Source organism: Chroicocephalus ridibundus, chromosome 11, assembly GCF_963924245.1.
Source record: "Chroicocephalus ridibundus chromosome 11, bChrRid1.1, whole genome shotgun sequence".
Classification (NCBI taxonomy): Eukaryota; Metazoa; Chordata; class Aves; order Charadriiformes; family Laridae; genus Chroicocephalus; species Chroicocephalus ridibundus.
Window position 1 is genome coordinate 10,514,497 of NC_086294.1, and position 22,029 is coordinate 10,536,525.

General features: G+C 48.3%; 3 protein-coding genes across 4 annotated transcripts in view; 2 read left to right on the top strand and 1 right to left on the bottom strand.

Annotated features, from left to right (window-relative positions):
• The window catches only part of UBTD2 (ubiquitin domain containing 2), a 60,828-nt gene extending 53,536 nt beyond the window's left edge, over positions 1–7,292 (top strand). The window contains exon 3 of the mRNA XM_063349244.1: positions 990–7,292. Within this exon, the coding sequence (XP_063205314.1) occupies positions 990–1,387 (398 nt within the window). The 3' untranslated portion in view covers positions 1,388–7,292. The remainder of the gene's footprint in view (positions 1–989) is intronic.
• Positions 7,293–10,138: 2,846 nt separating this feature from the next.
• EFCAB9 (EF-hand calcium binding domain 9) lies at positions 10,139–15,615 on the bottom strand. Its single transcript, XM_063349433.1, has 6 exons — positions 15,459–15,615; positions 14,653–14,739; positions 13,098–13,190; positions 12,530–12,651; positions 11,933–12,104; positions 10,139–10,338 (listed from the first exon to the last, which is right to left on the bottom strand). The coding sequence occupies exons 1-6, from the start codon at positions 15,613–15,615 to the stop codon at positions 10,139–10,141; spliced, it is 831 nt and encodes a 276-aa protein (XP_063205503.1).
• A 3,226-nt stretch (positions 15,616–18,841) lies between these two features.
• The window catches only part of STK10 (serine/threonine kinase 10), a 52,559-nt gene continuing 49,371 nt past the window's right edge, over positions 18,842–22,029 (top strand). Inside the window, exon 1 of one of the 2 annotated variants that reach the window (XR_010072932.1) lies at positions 18,842–19,157. Coding sequence is in view for 1 of the 2 variants with exons in the window: in XM_063349200.1 (XP_063205270.1) it covers positions 19,002–19,157 (156 nt within the window). In the remaining variant the exon portion in view is untranslated. The remainder of the gene's footprint in view (positions 19,158–22,029) is intronic. The other variant, XM_063349200.1, reaches the window with a different exon arrangement.

Sequence of the window (22,029 nt, forward strand, 5' to 3'; positions counted from 1 at the left end):
CTCTGCTTTCAGCCTGCTCTGAGTTTAACCCTTAAAATGTTATGAAAAATTATTCTTCCAGGGTAGTTCTTGAAATATCTTTATAAAGTGTGTCTTATACCATGAAAAAGTCAGCTTGTATTTGTCACTTCAGTAAGTGTTACGATTCTTGAGCTGTTCTGTGCGCGTTGTACCATTTCGGTAAGCAGGAGTGCCGTAGACAAGGCAGCACACGGCTGCCCGGTCATCTTCAACACAACATCCAGATTATCCCGAGGAACCTCTCAGGAGTCTGGGGAAATAAAATCACTCCTGAAACTTCAGGGCTGTGAATACGGGAGGTACAGATGCTGTGCAAATGTAAAGTATGTGCCGGGTGTCGCTGCTCTGGCAGTGACACCGCGCTCCGTACGGAGCCACAGAGTGGTCTGACGTGGGTGGTCCTGTTTGTTTGCTCTGGCAGCGATCGTTGAAATGAGTCCTGTAGGAAACCCTTTCAGCAATTTTTGAATGTTTGAGAAGTTACAAAATCTTTCTTTCACAGTGGTCTTTTGCCTTTGGTCTTTGCCATTTTGCCTTTTCAGAGCTCGGGTTCAGGACCGTGGAATTCATCCAAGCAGCATTTTCTGGGTGCACGTGTGCCCTGAACCTCAGGCCGTGCTGCCGGTGACATATTCCTCTCTTAAATGACACATGGGGAGAACATCCTCCTCCCTCATCTCTTCCTTCCTGCTGCTTTTGGAGTTTATCCTGGTTTATCTGGAGGAAGGGATGTGATCGGCTTTTAGGGGGTGCTTTTAAGATAACCCCAAGTTTCTATATGAAAACAAGGTGAAGCAATTTTTAATGAATGCTTCAGATTTTTTTTGTATCAACCCTTTAAAGCCTGACTTCAGACCTCGTTGCTCGGTTGGTTTAACAGCAGAGTTAGCGCTTCTGAGCGTGACTGCTTCAATGTTAAATGTGAAATGCAATTCATACTCATTTTTTTCCCCTCTTATCTCCTAAAGGTGCTCTTACTGAGTGTTACGATGAACTGGGCAACCGGTACCAGCTTCCCGTCTACTGCCTCGCCCCGCCTATCAACATGATAGAGGAGAAGGGCGACCTGGAGACTCTGGATATTCCCGATCCCCCACCCAATTCAGGGCACGAATGCCAGCTTCGTTTGCGCCTGTCCACAGGCAAAGACCTCAAACTCATGGTCCGCAGCATGGACACGGTGTACCACATGAAGAGGCGGCTGCACGCGGTGGAGGGAGTGGAGCCGGGCAGCCAGCGCTGGTTCTTCTCGGGCAGGCCGCTGGCAGACAAAATGAAACTGGAGGAGCTGAAAATCCCAAAGGACTACGTGGTGCAAGTCATCGTGAGCCAGCCCTTAGCAAACCCCACCCCAGTGGAAAACTGATTTCTGCTTGTTTATTGATTCTTCTTTCCTCCATCTCTGTCGTGGGGTTTGTTTTCACTGCCCTCTCTTCTTTTGGTTTGTCCTGCTAATGGATTGGTTCCAAGAAATGACCAGCAAAAATTCCATCTGTGATGGAGATCTGCAAAAACAAAACATAAAAACGTAAACTGGCCTTTGGGGTTTGCCTGATCTCATATTTAACACAACAGCAAGCAGCACAGGGCGAGGGCGAAGGGAGGAGCGGGAAGGGGAAGGGAAAAGGGAGGAGCGTACAAGGAAGGAGGGAAGAGACTGTAGTTCACTTAATACAAAAATGTAATGATTCTTAAAACTGTAGGTGGTGGTGTGATCTGTGGAGCCAGAGCAACAGAGAGCACTTTTATTTAAGGGGAAAAAAAAATTTAAAAATTAATCGATTTATAAAATTTCGTATCAGCGCCACATACAGTTGATGCCAGAACGGCAGCTGCCCTGCGTAGGTCCCGTGCTGCGTGTTCCCGGGGATCCTCGCTGGTGTGACCGGGCTCGCCTGCTTTGCCCAGGCACCGCAGGCCCCGGGCAGCGGGGGCTCGGTCTCCGTCCCACGTGGGCGGCTCCTGGCGATGCCCAGACCAAGCAATTGTACATTCCAAGATGGCAACGCAGTCCTGTGCCATTGCTGGCTCCCGAGCTGAGAACGCAGCCCGCCAGAGCCTTAGGCAATAACTTAGTCAATGTATACTCTCACGTACTGTACTGTAAACTTACTTGCTACAAGACTGACTTAGCCTGAAGTTTACCGGCTTACTGGCACCTGAGGATGTGCCTGCCGAATTACTGTATATCACTTGGATCATTAAAACAAGTTTTTATCAGGCTAGCTAAGGTGAGTGATGCGCTGGTCTGCGCTTCAGCGTTAGGTGCGTCACCTTTGGCAAACGGTCCAGGTTAAACTGCAGTTACACCCAGATGCAATCGATTGCAACTTCCCCTGCTCGCTTCCTAGAGGGCACGAAGCATGGAAAACGGTAAGGAGGATACAACAGCACACCGTTTTCAGTTTTTCGTGTGTCGTTTGAAGCCGCAGCCAGTCTTCTAGCTGTGGTGACTCTCCAGTCAGGACAAGTGGAGGTATCCTCACTGGCACACGCCCGCGGCCCAGAGGCAACGCTGGTGTTTCACAGCCAGCGCTTTCCCTTCAGAATGTAAGAAGAGCCCTTTTGGCAAACGACAAATCCTTTTGTAGTCTCAAAAATCTGAATTGGAGCATATTTTGAGGGGGGGAAAAAAATCTAATTGCTTGTTCCCTCAGTTAGTGATGCTCTCTGTGTTCCTTCGGCTGCTCTCTGCACCCCTGCCTGGTGATGCCTTTTGGTTGAGATCAAATGCCCTGTTCCTTTTAAACACGATTTCTGGTTTGCTTGGGTTTTTTCAGCCATCGTTGAAATGACTTCACTTCTTCCAACGTCAAATGTGCTATTCAGCTATGAATAGCGTGTTTTTATTGGTTTCTGTCTTCCCTCTCTGAATCAATGGTCTAAAGCTACGGTTGTCCCAGCTCTTTCTCATCTGCTAGTGAAACTGGTGGGTTACACTGACAATTTTAAACTTGGTACTTTTGCTCCTTCGTTAATTCCATTGAATTCAGTTTCTTGGACTCAAAAGGAGTTCTTGCTCCATGAGCATCAGCATAGAGCCAGGATGAGCAGAGGTCACTCGTACAACATCACGAGCCTGTCCCAGCAGGTGGAAGCAGGCGCAGCATTTACATTGATGGTTGGAAAACAGATCCACAGTTTTCTTTTTGGTCCCTGTGTTGTATTAAGCCTGTGGTTTTCTGACACCTCCTCTAGCCCCGGTTTGGTACAGGATAACCGAAGTGCAGCGGCAGAGCTCTGTAAAGGAAAACTGGTTCCCTGTTCTCACAAACACCAAAGTGACTTGGTTTTTCTTTTTTCTTTTTAAAGATTAAATCAAAACTGATAAATACTAATCTATAACAAAAGTTTTCTATTGTGGAGTTTTTTTAAGACATATCATTTAGTATAGTGGGGTTTTGCAGCCAGATCTTTTGCATTCCAGAGGGGGGAAAAGATATTTGATATATAAACAACTCAAAAATCTCTTGGATTTTCAGTGGGCAAAGGATGGTTTCATGCCAGGAAGACACTACTTGTCTCGTAAGGCATAACTTACATCTCCGTGTAAGTGGTCTTTGCAATGTCATTTCCCTGCAATCCCTTCTGGCAGGGGGAAAACTGTGATAGATTAAGGAGGAGCAGACCAGGGTGGCAGTTCTGTAACTGTGAACACTAAAACGCTACTTTTTTTGTAGGATACGTTTTGTTGACTATTTTTTTTTCTTTTTCTATTTTCATTCAGGCAATTGTCACCACGTACTGTTTTTGAAACTACAGCGTGTAGGGCTGGGAAAGCTCCTTCTTTCCCTCTCCCCCCTCTTAGTTGGAAAAGGTTCAGTTTTATTATGTCGTTAATAGGTGACCATAGTTTATATTAATTGCTTCTATGTCGCGGAGCAAGGTGATGATCTGAAGGCCGTGTTGTGAGTGGGCTTTGAGTAGAACAGAGAATTGGTTCATGAAAATACTCTTTTTCTCTAACAGCTTCCCCCCTCCCATCCCTTGAGCACATATCTAAAACTGAAGAAATTCAATGGTAAAATGCTTTTATAGGCGAAAGTAAGGGCTTTTTGACCTCTTCTATATAAAATGACAGATGTGCTAAGCACACACTTTGCTGGAAACAAATTTTACAAGACTTGTATTGGGAAATAATTCTAAGTTTCAAAATACATGTATATTAAAAAAATATCAGTGATGAGGGCATACAGCATGTCAATGAACATACCCCGTGTATATAACTAGAGGTTGCAACATGCATTGGGAGAACAGTCATTTCTGTCTCTGAAATGCCTTGTCTTTGTCCTACGAGATGGTTTTTGGTGCAAACGCCAGTGTGGGAGAAAGGCTGGGGCTTTGTGTCATTCCCGATTAGCTCTGGCTGTGAACTGATGCCAGAAGATAACACTTTTTTACCATGGCAGCGACGGGTCTGTTTGACGTGATTCAGATTTTTATGCGCTTTATCGTTGCTTCTGCCTGACGCAGAAGTAAGAACCTAGTGAAAGTCCACGCATCCGAAGAGCTCGAGGGGCAGAGAGGCACGAACACGCGTAGTCTGCTGGGGCGAGGGAGCTCCAGAAAAGCCGCGGATGCTGTAGCTCCGTTGCTCAGTGGCTGCAGAAGGTTGTCTTCCACGGCTGCTCCTTCAGAGCATCCAGCTCCTAAAAGTTTCATTGACTACCTTGGCCCTTTGTGCATCACAGTTTATGGGTGTCCTCTGCAGAAAACACAGCTTGGAGTAGCTGTGCTGCAAGAACTTCTTAGTTTTCTGAAAGCCTCTGCTTCTCTGAATGTGGGAAATATTGCGGAAAACTAAATAGCGCGAGGCAGCAGTGTTGCAAGTTGGGTTTTTTAATAGACCCCCAATGCTAAAAGTATTGGGTGTCTATTAAACAAAAACTCTCACCCCAGGAGCAACCAAACAAAACCCAGCTCCTCTTTGCCTTTCACAGAAAGTTCCGAAGTTGCTTTGGGGAGGAGAGGAAGGGGGCTCCTTGGAGCGACAAGGTGACGCATGGCAACGCGCGTAACCTTGGTAAGGCAGATGGCAGGTTGATAAAATATTGCTGTAGTATGACATGCTTCTGCATATATATCTGTTGTTAGTAAATAATGTAAAAATTTTTGAAAAACTATTAAAAAAACCCGACTATCTTAGTTTGTTACAATGGTGGGATGCTTTTAGCCATGGAGTTTTGAAAGCATTTTAGCCGTGTAAGTGTTGCCGAATTGAATGCTGTACGTTTCTCCATTTCTGTCTTCGTCAGAAGCGTAAGTGGTAGCTACATTTCTGACTCTTGAGCTGTATTTTACAAACTCTTTTCTGTCACTGTAAATACATCCAACACCCTGCACCTTATGCAGAGAAAGTTTACATTTAAAAAAAAAAAAAAAAAGATTTTTGTTGGCGTTTTCACTGCGCCGCTGAGATCCTGTTATGTTGAAATGAAAGTCGGCTCTGTTAGAAAAAAAGGGGCTTTTTTTTTTTTTTCTTTGCCCTTCACCGCTTCCCCTGTAATTCTGCCTCCCTCCTGGATGATGGCTGGCAGCTCTTGGACAGCTTGTGCTCTCCTGGAGTAGGATGTAGCGTGTTTGAGAAAGGCGTTTTTGAAAACTTGCTTTGGGTGGGGGGAATGATCTTTGTCCGCTCTGCAACTTTCTTGGAAAAAGAAAAAAAAAATCTGCTTGGAACCCACTAGGTGTTGGTGGTCTGCCTTCCAAGTGAACTCATCTAGGAAGCCTTTGAGTTAAACTTCCCGGCAACCGCGCTTCTGTCTTCTCCCAAAGAAGATGAATGTCCTGCTGTTATATCTGCAGCTACAAACACTTCTGTTGGGTAATGACTGTATATACAAGTCTGCCTGCTTTAAGACTTTTCCTTTCCATAGAGTGTTTTTGATTGCTCTGTTCTGCAAATGGCTCTCCTCTTCCATATTTCATCCGCTTAGATGCTCCGTAGCCGCGTGTGTTGCTCTTGTTCATAGGAGATGGAGCTAGAGCTCTCCTTCCAAGGGAGATACGTGCCACTGAGCCTACAAAAGTCAAATAGTTGGAGATGTTTTAACCAGCGGGCTTCTTACCGGGGACTTTGAGACTTTTAATAAACGTGTCCACTGGACTCTCCATGAAGAAGTATGTTCCTGCCCTCCCAGCAGGACCGCTTGTTGGGTATTTATCCAGTAGAACTCTGTATTTGTATGTTTTACAGATGAAGACCATTTGATCAGAGCCATGGGGCAAATAGAGAACTTAAAATCCTGACTCCTGCCTTAAAACTTTTAGTTTGTCTTGAGCTCCAAAAATTCTGCACCTGCTTGTTCCCGAGTCCCTTTTTGCTTTAGGAAATTTGAATCCAGTCAAAGGCTGGAGACAGTTTAAGGAAATTTAAAACAAAATAAATTTTAGCTGATGGCTTTATTAAAATAACTAACTGGTCTTGTATTAAAAACCCTATTTGTGCCTCTCTCAAGTCCAGGGAATGTTTAAAAAGCGGAGGTGGCTTTTGAGCAATGACTGAAATGACGGCGTTAGCTGGCAATTTGTAAGACACTTGCTTTCATGTGCTCTGAGCAAGAGACTTCGGTTTGTGTCCTCTCTGACTCATGGTAATGGCTTTCAAAGATGGCTGGTACCATCAAATTTGTACTTCTTGAATAAATATCTTCATTTTTATGGTAAAACTTTTTGTATGCGGTTTGTTTGTGTGTGCCATGTAACAAACACTTGTATTACGTAGGATACGGTGCTAGATTCGGTACTGACGCAGAAAATGCACAGCTCCAACACGCAGCGAAACAAGGACGAGGGGATTCCAGTGACGTGACCTTTTTTTTTTTTTTTTTTTTTGCCCCCCTGTAACTTCTATAAAATCTTTTAGAATCAAATAGACCGGTTGTGTAAAACATGCGTTTTAACTTTTTTTCCCCCTCCCTGGCTCCTTCCATCGATGAAGAGTTCTAGGCCAATAGAAAGATGCTGTGAACATCAGGTAATTTTTAAAATGCATCGTGTATTTTTATGTTGTACCTCTGTTTCTCGGTTGACGTATCGCAGTAGTGTGTGCACATATTTTTAATCAGCTGCAAAGCACAAGTAGGTTGTCTTCAGACTGTTAAATTATGTGATTTTTTTTAATTTTTTTTTTAACCTAGCGAAGGTCTTTTACCATTGAGAGCAAACCATCATGACCTTATATCAGAAATGCTGTACAAAATCTCCTGTATTTAAAACAAAAAAGATAATCTTTTTTCCCCCCTGCATTTAAAAAATAAAAGTAATCCTGGAAATGCCATGCCTTAAGAAATAAACTCAGTGTTGTTTTTCTTTTTAAATTTCTTCAGTAGGGCTTTTAATGCTGAGCTGGCGCTCTACGACTTTTTCATTACCTGTCTGATACCTTAGAGGCACGTTTTGGGGATAATTTCTGCGTGTGACAACGTTTTCTCTTGCAAATAAGGCGTGTGGTCGGTGGAGAATGCAGGGCCTGGAGACGGGCTCAGCCATCCAGCGAGAACCTCCTCCGTCCCCCGCTCCCCCCGCCCGCAGACGCGCTTCTGGCGCCGTGGCGAACAGCGCGAAATAACGGATCTGCCTAATTGTCCTATAATTACATTAACTGACATGTTGTCTTAATTCAGGTCACCACTTTTACAGTCTTGATTAACTACCTAATGTATCAGAGGAGTAGGAATAATTTTTTTGTAGGCTGCTTGGCTCTGATGTTATCCCAGCTAAACATTTCAATTTTTTTTCTTTTTTTTTTTTTTAATCTTGGGATAATTTCACGGTGGAATTTATGATGTGAGTTAAAAACAAACAAGCATGTGATTTTCCTGGAACTTTTTAGCTTTGTCCCATATATATATATTCCTTTCGTATGTGTGAGTATATATAATCTCTCTTAAATATACCTATTCCCTTAATGCGTGTGTATGTGTATATATGTGAAATAACAGGTGCAAGGGCTTGTTTATAGCCATTTGTTCTGACCCATGAGACAACCCTGCTTCCACCTCCCCCAGCATGGAGAAGTTCTCAGAGGTAGAGCTGATGTCCTCAAAGACCAGGATCATAGAACTACGTGTGATCTTTCTTTACCCATCTTCTCGTTGACCCATCTTCTCGTTGACCAAAGTGTGGTCGCTTGTCAAGCAGTATGTCCGTCTCGTGTTGTCGCATGTGTGCGTACCCACTCCCCACGACACCAAACTGTCTCTGCTCTGCAGCTGTAGCACCTTTTGCTGTATGAAACGGGCTGGGGAACTCCGGGCTGAGTGTTGACCTAAGCAAAACCCCGAAAGGATGTGGTTTCTAGGTCGAAAGTGCAGAAGAGTTGAAATTTTCTCAGTCTTTGCTGCAAGCGGTGAAATCGAGTGCTGCTTCGCAGCCTACAGCATCCGGGCGGCGGGGTGGAGACGGAGGTGCTCATCCCCCTGGTGGGGTGGAGAGGGAGGTGCTCATCCCCCTGCTACCCGCTGACAGGACACACGGTGGGAAAGGTTGAAAGCTGTGCCAGGGGAGGTCTAGACTGGACACGAGGAAGCATTTCTTTACCGACAGGGTGAGCAAACACTGAAATGGGCTCCCTAGAGGGGTGGTCACTGCCCCAAGCCTGGCAGTGTTGAAGTGGTGTTTGGACAATGCCCGTAACAACAGGCTTTAACTGGGTCAGCCCGGAATTGCTCGGGCAGTTGGACTGGGTGATCCTTGTAGGTCCCTTCAAGCTAAACAGTCTAGAGCTCAGGAGAGAAGACTATATATGGTTTATAGAGCTATGTTATATAGATTACTGTGGTTTTATTCCTAACTAACATACAATTAATGTTTGTATTGTGCCTATATTCGTATTTCATTGAGCTATATCTCTCTATATGACGTCGCATAACATGCTACGACCAGCTTGCGGGTTTCTGCTCTGTGGTAGATGTTGCGCCTTCGCTCCCGGCCCTGTGCCAAGCTCTAATTGCTTTCTGCTGGCTAAAGCTGCATCCCAGTTTGGCCAACGCTGCCAGCCCGCTCGGTCTGCGCTCCTGTGGACCCGGTGCTGTGTTAATACCTGGCGCTGGGCTCCAGAGACAGCACCAAGGGAAATGGTCTTTAACTGCAGACCTGGCTCTGCTGCTTCTTACACCAGGTCAACAGCCCTGGTCGGTGCAGAAACTCCGGAGTCACCCTGGATGCTGTAGGGAGCATCTGGCTGGAAAGCTCGGGGTGGCTGGTCCCTCTAAATCTGGGCTAAAAATATCAGGGTAACTTAGGAAAAGGCACTGAGCTCTGCAAAGAGTTGTTCATTGTGTTCTCTCTTTCCTTGAATAATCCCAGCAAGTTGGGATTTCGGCTGCTTAGTTTATTTTCTCTGGACTGGGAGCAGTTGCAAAGGTCTGGGAGGTGGGATGCCACCTTACAGGCATCCAAAACCTCACGTCATGGGAGGTCAGTGGCGGCACTCGGAGACTGGAATTTTCTATTCTAATTAGTCCCTTATGCCATAGCCATGCTGCTTCATTAGGGCAGCTCTCTAATGGCAGCGAGTTTGGATGTGATGCCCTGCGTGTAAGGTGAGAGGGGGAAATAAATTCACTGGATTGCTGTGCCCAAAGGGTAAACAGTCAATATTTAGCAAGAGAAACTAACCAGCCTCTCTTGCTTTCTCTCCACATGGACTTAATTAGGTGGTTTCGTTAACAAAGCAAACAGGGTTTCCTGTCGTTGGGCTGTTCCTGGGGAGCTGCCCCAGCCCGGGGCGCGCCGGCGGGGGATGCGGAGCGGGGAGCTGCCGGCATCAGTGGCTGCCGCCTCAGAGACCAGTCTGCCCCATCGCAAACCAGTCCTGCTTTCTGTGCGTCTGACCCTGGCGAAACGGCAGCGCTGGGGAGGAGGGTGTTCACTAAACCAGCGTGTAGGGTAGGGGAGAGGAAGGGGTTGTCGCTAAAATCCCCAGATGACGCAGCTATCGTAGCGGGGAGAGCTGAGAGGCACGAGACCGAAGTCCAAGTTGCATCAGTCCTTCCTCCTCCTCACACACCAGTCTCCGGTGCTCACCCCTGCTGGCGCGCAGTGGAGAAAACAGAACAGGCGATTGCTTTTCTGCAGCGCGTCAATTTGTTAATTTTCTGCAAGGCCGGTACATCTATCTGGCGGCTGTAAGCTGAGCCCAGGGGGATGGAGAAGCGAGGCTTGTTGTTGCCAGCTGGGTAAAGGGTTCTTGTTGGTCTGCTGGGAGGTCGCTGATTCTGCTGGGAGGCTGTTCATGGTCCCTCTCCTCTTTTTGTTGTTGTTTGTCAGTGCGGAAGACTGCAAACATCGTGAATTCCCTATAGTTGAGCGGATAGTTTTGGAGAGGAGATAGACCCCCAGCTTAGCAAGGCAGCTTTGCCCAATATGAAGTTATTTCAGAGAAAGACCCCGAGTCCAGGCTCTCATCCCCTGCCCTAACTTCCTCCAGTTTCCCATCCGACTCAGAAGAAATTGGTTTCCACTGATTGCCTATGGCTCATCCCGAGCATGTTAGGGGCTAATGGGGCACCTCCCTGGCACGCAGCTGTTTCTCGGCCGTTTGTAATGACTTGCAGATGTTGGAGTGATTCACAACAGCTGGGGTTACGGGGTGGATGGGGGGAGCGAGGTGCCTTCGCGGCTGTATCACAGCCACGCTGCTCCTGCTTAACGCGGCCTTTTCATCAGGCAGCCTGGAGATGAAAGGACGGGATCAATGAGACTCAGGGCTGAAACCGCTTATTCCAGGAAACTACTCCAAAGGCATTAGAGAACTATCTGCAGCCCCGGAGCGGGACGGAGGCTTTGATACCTCTCTGCGCCGCTAAACCACACAGGAAACGGGCTGGGAGCCCCGCAGGGCTACAGGAGAGGTGCAGCGACGGCCTGTAACGAAGGATTGAAGAGGACACTGGTGGTGGAACACCGAGAGGAGAATTATCAACACAAACAATAACTTAGGAACCAGGCAGCAGAAAGGAAGGGGAAGAGAAGGGATGTCCCTCAGTTGCTAACGGCTGTCTTGCTAAATGTGCTCCTGGAGCGTGCTGAGACGCTGAAGTCACGAGGACGGCGTGAAGCTGTGATGGACATAAGAAATGACAGTGTATTAATGACTGATTCCCTACCGCTGTAGCTGCAGGTGGTCATTAATCAGAGAGGGCTTCAGAGCAGGGAGGGATGTGAAAGATCACCCGTGACCGGGCAGGGACAAAGGTGAGCTGGTGGCAAAAGCAAATTGGCAAGGGACGAGTGCCTGCAGCTCCCTAAGGAGGACGGTGTAAATGCCGAGCTGGAGAGGAGATCACGTTACTGGCTTTGTTCCCTTTCTGCTAGCAGGGAGCTGCTGCCCGCCATGGGGCAGGGCTGGACGAGATCCCTACGGCCTCTCCTTGGAACCTGGAGCTGGGTTAGGAGAAGAGAAAGGGCTTCCCCTGGGGCTCTTATCGGGCATCGGCATCTCCATGGCACAGGCATAAGCCAAGGTGCGGCACATGTAATGTTTCTAGGAGGAGTCTGCAGTTCAGGTGTGCCCCACGGCGGTAACCCCCGGCCAGCAGCTCTGAGAATGGACTGCAGAGAGCTCAGAAAATAATGAGAGGCCACAGCAAAACTCAGAAGAAAATAGCTAAATAAAGGCACATCTGCCCACCTCCTCCCATTAGAGTGTCCTCAGACAGAGGAATATGCCCAGTTTACCCCCCAAAAAAAAACCTATTTCTTCTCGTTGCATCTTAGTGTTAAAACCTTATCAATTTAGACCATGCGGTAAGTCACCAAAGGCCCGCTCCTGAAGTCAATAGGGAAGCTCGGGTTTGAGTGAGAAGTGGCCGTGGGCTGCAGTGCAAAATTAGTCCCAAGGAATAATTTTGAATTTAGGGGCATTTTCGCGGCCTCTCTTTGGACTGCAATTTCTCTAATTCTACCTCATCCCTAGAAATATCAAAGACCTTGAATATCTTAAGTTCCGCTTTCTGGATGTTGAAGAGAAACCTTGTGGCTTCAAACTCATTAAAGTCAACCAGATTATCCCCATCCCCATCCAGCAGTTGAAAGGCAGGTCTGGCGTGCTGGGGGACGAACGGCTTTTCGAGAGGGTTCTGTTTCGGGGCAGAAAGGTTTAGAAGCAGACGATAAGCACCGATTTCCTGCTTGGAAAGAATATGTGGAATACCAACCGGGTGCTCCTGTCCAGAGAATAAAGGTGACCTCCTGCTAGTCGCGCCCGCAGGAAATACCAAAATCCTGGTGCTTCCTGCCGCGGAGCCAGGCAGGAGCAGGCGGCTGCTGGGTTTGGGGAGGGCTACCGACGGCCAGCCAAGCTCCAAGGCCACTTTGCGAGCTCCTTTCCCATCCCTCCCGTGTGCCAACTGACTCGCAGAGCTATGTCCCACCGTTGGACCCTCTCCTTCCCACCCTGAGTCCCACGGGCAGCGCCGGTCCTCAGCTGGGTGTCTGCTCCCGAGTGGAGCTGCAGGCCGTGTCCAGCAGCAGGGCTGAGCTCTGGGGGTAACCCTGGCTTTACCACCCCTCTCCCTCGCCGCAGCCTGCCATCCTCGCTGCTTTTCCCTGAAAAGGCACCGGTCTCTCCCAGCATGGGCTGTCGGTGATGCTGGGGAGGCTGAAGGGCATCGGCACGTGCTGCACCTACAAGCTGGCAAGAACCGATGGGTGAAAACTGTAGACAACAAGTAGACACAGCCAAAGACTTGTTTTTTGGAGAACTAAGATGGACAGCCTGAGCTGGGAGGAGAGTTTGGATGGTTCCTACCTTGCAAAATGTTCAGGGATGGATTTATCCCAGAGGAGGAAGGTTGGTATTAACAGGGGGGCCTCCTATTTCCTGATTTCTTTTTCTATGCAGCAGCATCGCAGCCACATCTAGACCCAGGCACCTTCTCCTTCCCTTGTATTCCATGAGCGAAGACCAGCTCCAGTGAGCTGATTCCCCTTCCGGGGGTGTTGGATGGTGCAGGTGTCCCTGTACCAACTCCAGGACCCGGAGGTTACGCACCTCATGGGACAGAAGGATGCGTGCCACCACGTACACCTCAAAGTGTGTTGTACTCAAAGCAAATTAAAGTAAATCCTGCCCCTCAGGTTTCGGTCCAGCAAGTCAAACAGCGGCATGATCTGGTCCTTCTTCAGGTTTGTCGCATATGGGAGAAAGCAATAAAACTGCAGATCTGGAAAACAGTGAGCTCTCAGGCTTCGTCTGCACAAAGCTGTGAGCAACAATTAGCAGGATTTATTTTATTTTAAATGCCCGCTGCTCTCAGACAGGTTGCACAGGCAATTAAAACACAGTAGCAGACAAGAGATGCTGTTCAGAACTCATAGACAGTGTTAATAAGATGGCCGGATTTATGGAAGAGGTATATGTGATTTCTGCATAGAAGGCAATGTTGAAGTGCTCGTAATTTTCTGTCTTTCTCCTCTTCCACCCCACCCCTGCAGGAAAAAAGGACTTGTTCCAATGTGTCTGGTTTGTTGGAAAAGAACCCATTTCTCTTTTGGAGGTGTCACTTTTAACTCATGATCCACTTGCAATTCTTTTTAGGTCCTGTTTAATCTTTTCCAGTGCAGAGGAGCCAAACCTCCAGATCCAACGTTTCCCTCAAACTCCCCCAAGCGCGAACACGGAGGACAAACAGCCCCTGCTAAAAAAATCTGCAGCCTGGCCTGATTCTGCTCCCATTAAATTTCTGCCAGTGGGGTAAATCCATGGGAAGAGGCATCATTCGAGCTGGAGCACTGGGCTGGGGGGGGGGTGGGGTTGCAAAATCACGGCAATGGAGTGGAGAACTGCAGGCGGGAGGTGGGGAAGCCGCGAAGCCGCAGACGAGGGCTTGCAAACAGCCTCATGTGGAGGACAGTGTTGGCAAGAAACCCACCTGCTTCCTAACAACCATGGGTTTATGGAAAGGATTACACGGTGAGGTTGCTGCAGTACTAAGGAATTAGCTTCAGTGAGCCAGAAACCCCCTCTTGCCCCGTGTTCCTGGCATCTCGCTTGCACAGCTGTAAAGATCTCCAGTGCTGGCCTGGGTTTTCCCTGTGGCAATTATCTGCTCGTTGTGCCAGGACCTGGTCATTGCGTTTGGACAGTACCAGCACGCCTGAGCTGGGGGCTTCGCGTGCTGCTGGGACGCGGGGGACGATAATACTGTAAAGTCAAACAGGTTTCATAGGCTCTTGGCTCTTTTGTGTCTCACAAACAGGGAAGGAGGCAATGGAAGGGGGAAGGGGAAAGCAGTACCTTCGACGCGAGGTGAAAATGCGTCTCAGGGGCTCTGCACGGTCCCCTGAGCCAGACATGGGTCAGAAGCCGATGCAGGAGCAGCTGGGCCATGTAACCTCCCGGAGCAGCCAGGGCAGGACAGGGCAGGGAGGAGCTGGTGAGATGCGCTGTATGTGAAAGCTTTCTGGGGTATTGCCAAGAATTTGTGTTAACCAAGCTGCTAGTTAATTAGTAGTACAGAGTGCTGCGTTCGTCGTAACATCTGGAGTGCAATATTTGTAATGTCTGTAATCTCTGGTTTTAAATCCTAAGCGATGTAGCATTCTCTGTATCCCTTTTCAAAACATCACACAGGGCCTGTAATTTTAGAGCATTAATGCCAATATCTCGTTTTGAGAAGTACTTACTGTTCAGGTCATTCTTTCGATGAACATCCAGGAGCTGGACGTGCTCTGCCAGTGCCGCAGCGTTTCTCACCGGCAGCAAGCGGGATACTTCACCGAAACACAGACGCTGCAGAAAACACCCAGTTGTCAGCTTCATCTCGGTTGGCCGTGGAAGGTCAGCGAAACAGGATTAGCGCCATGGCAATGACCCCTCACAGAAGGAAAATTCTGCCCTAGAACCAGAGGCGACCTCCATCCCACGCCTTCAGTGCTTTTCCCACATTTTCAAGAATTCCACTCGAGCGCGGTGGCAAAGGGTCCCCTTCCATTCAGCATTAAGGGGTAATACGTACTAAACTCAAGTGACAGAAATTATTCTTACAATGCTCAAGAGCATTAAATCTGATTAAAATGTGCAAGATAGCACAGACTTAAGGATTTATTTTAGGCTGCAATGCAAATCTCGGCCGCAGACAAGTGGTACCCCAAAGCGTGTTGAGGAGGTCCTACGCAGCAGCCGCTCCAGGGCTTTGCTTTTCCTCAGCCAGGGCTTTGATATTTAGGTTCCAGTACCTGACAGCGTCCTGTGCAACGTGTCTGGGAGCTACAGCTCAGAGACGGCTGCTTTCGAATGCCCAATTTCTTGTTCAAGTTAGCTGTTAGGAAGCTGCATTGCTCTTATCTTTATTTAAAGTGTTTATCACCCATTCCTCTTCCAACCCACAACGAGTCCAATCCGGCCCAACAACCATTGAAAGTGCTCTTCATTCCTTACCCCTAACCTATACCAGGAATAATACGAATAAAATCAAATTCCACTGACTTACTTTGGTTGACAAGACCCCCTGTAAGCCAGCATTTAAAACGCTGGGCTGTACGTAGTCTTGCTTCCTCTCCTTGGGCCGCAATGCCCACTGCTAACGCGTGCTGCTGAGGACTCTGCTCACTCTGGGATGTCATGGTCAATGCAATGGTGATGCTCATGACCATCTGTCTGTTGGATCAAGGCTGCTCCCAGGAGCTTGGGGCAGATTTGCAAAGTTTTTTGCATTTCTGGAGTTTATATTCTCTTTCTCTTATTTATCACTGGAGGAATAGTAAGAATAAGTAATTCACAAATAGATAATTAACCTGTTTGATGACTTGGTTTGACATCTGTGAGCTTCCTGCAAGAAATGAGTGGAAAGAATTCAAATGGCTGATTCCCTTTGGCCACGGAGCCAAGAGAGAGCAAATCTGTGTATCAAGCGCTGGATAAAAAAATGCCACAGCCCTCAAAATGCTGTGCTGAATCAGAGTTGCTTGGAAGCTTTGGAAGGGGTAGCTTAAGTTTGCAAAATTTATGCCAGTAGAGAAATCATCTCTCTGAGCACCGATCTGCTCAGTCTACCCTCAGATAGAGGGTAGACCTCTACCTATGCTGCAAGCCCTTTGGCGTAGGATTTATAGAATCATAGAATCATAGAATCATAGAATTGTTGAGGTTGGAAGGGACCTTTAAGATCATCGAGTCCAACCTTTAGCCTACCCTGACAAGAGCCACTTCTAAACCATGTCCCTAAGTGCCCCATCTACCCTTTTTTTAAACACCTCCAGAGATGGTGAATCCACCACCTCCCTGGGCAGCCTATTCCAATGTTTAATAACCCTTTCAGTGAAAAAATGTCTCCTAATATCTAATCTAAACCTCCCCTGACGTAACTTGAACCCGTTTCCCCTCGTCCTATCACTTGTCACCAGGGAGAAGAGGTCAGCCCCCATCTCTCTACAACCTCCTTTCAGGTAGTTGTAGAGGGTGATAAGGTCTCCCCTCAGCCTCCTCTTCTACAGGCTAAACAACCCCAGCTCCCTCAGTCGTTCTTCATAAGGTTTGTTGGATTCCATATCCTTACAGCACTTTGTAAGGACAGATATCCCCAATACGTGCCCACAGCTCTTGTAGGGGAAATTATAGAGATGACACTTATCAGGGATGCAGATGACAGACCAAGGGACAATGACCACAGGCAGCAGCTTGGGAGGTCCAGTGGGACGTTAGGAAAACCCCTCCCTCAGGATGGTGATGTGCCCTGGAGCAGGTAACCCCGGGAGGTCACATCTGCTCCATCCTGGGAGGTTTTTCAAGACTCCGCTGGACAGATTGCCGTCCGACCCGGGCCAGTGCTGGTGACGCTCCTGCTCCAAGCGGGAAGCTGGCCTCGATGAGCTCTGGGGGTCCCATCCAAGCAATGTTCCTATGGTTGTGTACAATGCCCAAGTCCCCCAGTACCATAAGGTAAAAATACTATTATTAATAAGAATGATAACTTAAAAAAAATTGATAGCTTAAACACAGGAAAAACTGAGATTAAAAGTAAGAAATTTTCAAAGTAGTTGCTCTAATTCTGCTCTATTCTGTTCTCGCTCCAGTATTGCCAAATTCACACACTGTATCAGATCCCAAACCCAAGAAATTAGGTGAAAAAAAGTGCTCAATTATTTTGAGCTTCTTTCTGCTTCAGGTGTATATGCGGGTTGCATTTTCAGCTTGTTTTTCCTACAACTCGGTGGGGAAAAGGGGCGAAGTAGGGGAACACAAAACTTTCTTGAAAAACAGCAGCTGAAATTCTCGTACAGCCATAAATTTCCAGAAACCAGAGTTTTAAACAGTATTTCAAGCATCGGTATCGGGAAATTCTCAATGGAAATGTGAGGGCTGATCATACCAGGATAAACGCATTTTTTTCTTAACAGAAAAGACAACGGGAGGCGACAGTCAGCCCCCACACTGCAGGGTACAGTATATCAGGGAACTAACGAGAAATCCCCAAGCCCAGATGTTCTCAAACCGAGATGCTGAGTTTTGCCTGCATTATACATCAGCATGGAGTGTGCAAACGCATCCGCTCCCGTATCTCCCCCTTCGGCTCGTTAATGGGCCATGTCTGCGGGGCAAAATACACCCGCTGGTGTAAGTGGTGTTGGTATCATTGAGGTTTGCATGGACAACCATTTACCACTAAGCCCTCTGTTAAAAACAAAGATATTCCAAAGCGTGGCTGCACCGTCGGGTATTTCCCCTAGATGTCCCCATTTAATGCTTGATTTCAAGTCGGTTTTTCAGAGGATTTGAAGTTTTGCCAGGGAGAGGATGCGAACCTTCACACTTGACACCAGTTGGGTCACATCTTCTCTAAAACAAATTCATGATGGGTTCCTGCAGTGCTGATACACTCGAATTCCTGCTACTGGGAGTTTTTAAAATATTTGTGTTTGGCTATTTTCACATGAGACGAAGTAGGGGAAGAAGGAAACGTCCCTCTGTTGCCAAGGCAGTTTAGGATTACGTTTTTACACTCGGAGATGTGTCTCTTTGCTCGTCCCCCAGCAGCCCAGCCCATGGGATGAAGCACAGCCGGTGCAGATGCTGTTGGCTCGCCACGCTCCCTATGTTGGGCTGGGCATGCAGGAACATGACGGCAGCCACGGAGGAGTTTCAGACTCAGTTTCCCTTTCAGTTTCCTTCCAGATCTTCAACATTATTTGTTTTTAGCATAGAATCACAGAACGGTTTAGGGAAGGGACCTTAAGGGATCATCTAGCTCCAACCCCCTGCCCTGGGCAGGGACACCTCCCACTAGACCAAGATGCTCAAAGCCCCGTCCAGCCTGGCCTTGAACACCTCCAGGGATGGGGCAGCCACAGCTTCTCTGGGCAACCTGGGCCAGGGGCTCACCACCCTCATAGTGAAGAACTTCCTGATATCTAACCTAAATCTACCCTCTTCCAGTTTGAAGTCATTACCCCTCATCCTATCGCTACATGACCTTGTAAAAAGTCTCTCTCCAGCTTTCCTGTAGCCCCTTTAGGTACTGGAAGGGGCTCCAAGGTCTCTTCTCTTCCCCAGGCTGAAGACCCCCAGCTCGCTCAGCCTGTCCTCACGGCAGAGGTGCTCCAGCCCCCTGATCGTCTTTGTGTCCCTCCTCTGGACCCTCTCCAACAGGTCCGCGTCCTTCTTGTGTTGGGGGCCCCAGAGCTGGGCGCAGCGCTCCAGGTGGGGTCTGACCAAAGCGGGACAGCATCGTCCCCCGACGGGCTCCCCCGATGGGATCGCCTCCTCCTGCTGGGCCGGGGGGATGCGGTGGCGAGGAGATAGGCGACTCCCGAGCCGAGCCGAGCCGAGCCGTGCCGGGGCGGGCCGGGGCGGGCGGGGGCCGGCCAATGGGGCGGGTGGGCGGTAGCCAGGCCAGCAGGTGGAGCGGCGCCGGCTCCATGTGCGCGGCTGGAGGCGGCCCCGCTCTCGCCTCGCTGCTCCCCCGGCGGCTCCGTCCTCCCCCGGGGCAGGGCGCGGGAGGCGGCTCCCCGCGGCGGCCCCGCACGGCCCCGCAGACATGGCTTTCGCTAATTTCCGCCGCATCCTGCGCCTCTCCACCTTCGAGAAGCGGCGGTCCAAGGAGTACGAGCACGTCCGCCGCGACCTGGACCCCGGCGAGGTGTGGGAGGTGGTGGGCGAGCTGGGGGACGGCGCCTTCGGCAAGGTCTACAAGGTGGGTCGGCGGCGGGGGGAGACCCGGGGCGGGGGGGGGGTGGTGATGGTGAAGCACCTGCGCCCCCGGTCTGGGGGGCTTGGGGGGGCTTGTCCGCAGGCTCCCCGCTCGCCAAGCCGCCCTGGCAGGGGGTAAAAAACCCTTCTGGGACCGGCTGCGGCTCCGCGCGTCCCGTTAGCTCCGCCGCGGGGAGCGGGAGGGACGGGGGGCGAAGGCAGCGAGTCGGCTGGGGGCGCAGAGCTGGGCTTGGGGCAGGGGAAAGGACGGAGAGAAGCTTCTCTTTTTTTTTTTTTTTTTTTTTTTTTTTTTTTCCCCCTTCCCTCTTTTCCCCTTAAGTCGCCTGTTTTCAGAGCGATGCTTTTGTAAGGCGACGAGGTGTTCCCTGCCAAGGCTGTCGGTGCAATGAATGGAGGGAGGTTTCTTGGAAGGCAGCAGTCGCAGGGCTGCCTCCAAGTTTTGCGAGCCTCCAGGGGTGACTTTATTTGTATTCCTGTGGCCCTCGCCGGCAGGAAACTCAGAGGGAGAAGAGGAGCCCAGCTCCTTGAGAGTGGGGACACGTCCAGTGCTATGAATGTTTAACCTTTATGTTAAAGGATGGGGGTTTTAAAGGCCACCGTACTTTGCACTCCAAAGCAACAGCGTTTTTGCTTTTACCGGCTCTGACATCCCCTGGTCTCCTGTCCTGCAGCTGAGAGACAGGGCTTTTGGTTGGGGCTGGCTGCAGGAGCGGGTCGGGGATCCAGGCTCTTCAGGAGACCTGCCTTACAAACCTCATTTGGAGCTGGGGTTGCGAATTGGCTGCTGGGCAGCTGGTTTTTGATGATGGTCTTGTTAGATCGTATAAGAAGATACTGCCTCTTCAGCATTGAGAAATAAGTAGTGACTAAAGAGAAGGCCGGGAAGGGAGCTGCTTGGTTGCAGGTCAAGACAGAGGTGTCTTACCACATTGTCCTCGGATTTGTTGTACTTATTTGTTGTCTCTGTCATGTTATTTGATAAAACTCTCTAAAAAAAAAAATGGGCCCTAAGTATCCATTGAGTGGAAGTCTCTGGTGACGGATCCTATCTTCTAATAAAATGCAATTCCTAAAAATCATATTTAAATCCCCAATATATTTATCCTTCCAAAAGTAGCACCGGTAGTAATCAGTGCTTCTGTTAGCAGTTTACTTGGTGTTATGCATTGGAAACCCATTTGTATATGGCAACGTTCACTCTTCTCATGGATAATTATTTGCTTACATTTGGGTAGGTTTCTCATGCAATGATAGGAACAAGGTAAACGTTGTAGAATAAGTTAATAGGCTTCTGAGACAAATGAAAACTTAGAAGAATAACTGATGTAAATCCTTTCTGTTTTAAACATGTATAACATATCCAAAGTAGATAACTTTCAGAATAAAGCTACTTTGTAAGTGGCTGGTTTGGTTTTTAAGTCCGTTGTCGTATCTGCATGCCTCTGCTATTAACTCCAGCCTCACACCAAAAAGAAAATTATCAGAGTAACTTTATGGACTGTAGGCTATGGATGTCAGCCTGCCAGGTAATAACATCTCTTCATCTTCAACAATTTCCATCTCCTTTGATCCCCATTTTGACCCAAATGAGAATGTGAATTATAGAGAATGACACAGTGCAGACCACGTGTTTATAACCGTCTATAACTAGTACATTCAGGTGACTGTCTGCTTTTGAGATGTTTTAACATGGTTGATCGGGATGGGTGTTAATGTTGTGAGAGAAATCAAAGGGCTATGTTATTCTTCTTAGTAAAGTTTTAATTCTCCATCTTTGATCTCTTCTCCTCCTGTTCTCCATCCTTGTTGGTGAATGGGCACGGTTGGTTTTTGAAGAGTTCTCGTGCAAGATTTTGTTTGTTTAAGAATCCCAAATTATTTGGGTGCCATGTGCTAGAAAGCCTTATTTTAGTTAATAGCCAGTAGCATTATTGCAGAGACGTAGTTTCCTGCCATGCTAAGATTTAACTTGCATATCGTCTTTCTTTGTCTTTCTAAGTCTGGAGTGCTACCCTAGGTGGTGATGCCGGTGGGATGGAGCTGTGAAAGAAGAGGCTTGCCCTCTCGTTCTGCTCAGCTGCCAAAAAAGCCCCAAACAAACAAATCAACCCGCTTGTGCGCAAGAAGGACGTAGGTGGCCGCGACACAACGAACAACTTTAATCGTTCTCTTGAAGTCACTTTAAAGTCAATTTGCTCTTCGCGCAAAAGCGATCGTTTAGAGCAAGTCAGGGTGTTTGTACAGCCAGGAGAGTTTCAGGATGTTTGAAGGAAGTTCCTGCCTGTCTTCCGCCGCTTTTCCACACACGGAAGCGCGGGGAGGTGATAGAATCCGCCTGTGCCTGCATCCTGCCCTACCCGCCAGATGTTGTACCCGCTCCCAAGAGCCTGTCATCCCCGAGCAGTGCAAAGGGATGGGATTTGTACACTGGATAGTCTGACCTGGGAGAAACTTAGATGTGGATGGAAGAGAAAACACGCTCATTTTAGTAGGTTTAGGTTTTGGTTTTATGACAGCAGGTTGGAGGAGGAAGGAGGGCTCGGCTGGGTAATGGTTGTACTGGGGAGTGTGACTGCCCCGCAGAACGGTGTTGGGGAGCCGTGTCTTGGTCTCCCCGTGCACTCAGCTGGGCAAACCTGAACTGGTTTGACACAGCGTTGGCAAAAGTAGAACAGGCTCGATTTAAATATATATTAATTAAAAATAATCAAATCTGTAGTGGAGCCTGAAATGTATACAGCAGACCTTAAGAAACCTGCAGCCAGTGGAAACTACTGGGATTTCCCTATTTTTATACAAAGGCGTGCTTTTTTTTTTTTTTTTTTTTTTTTTAGCAAAAGAGGACCTGATTGTAT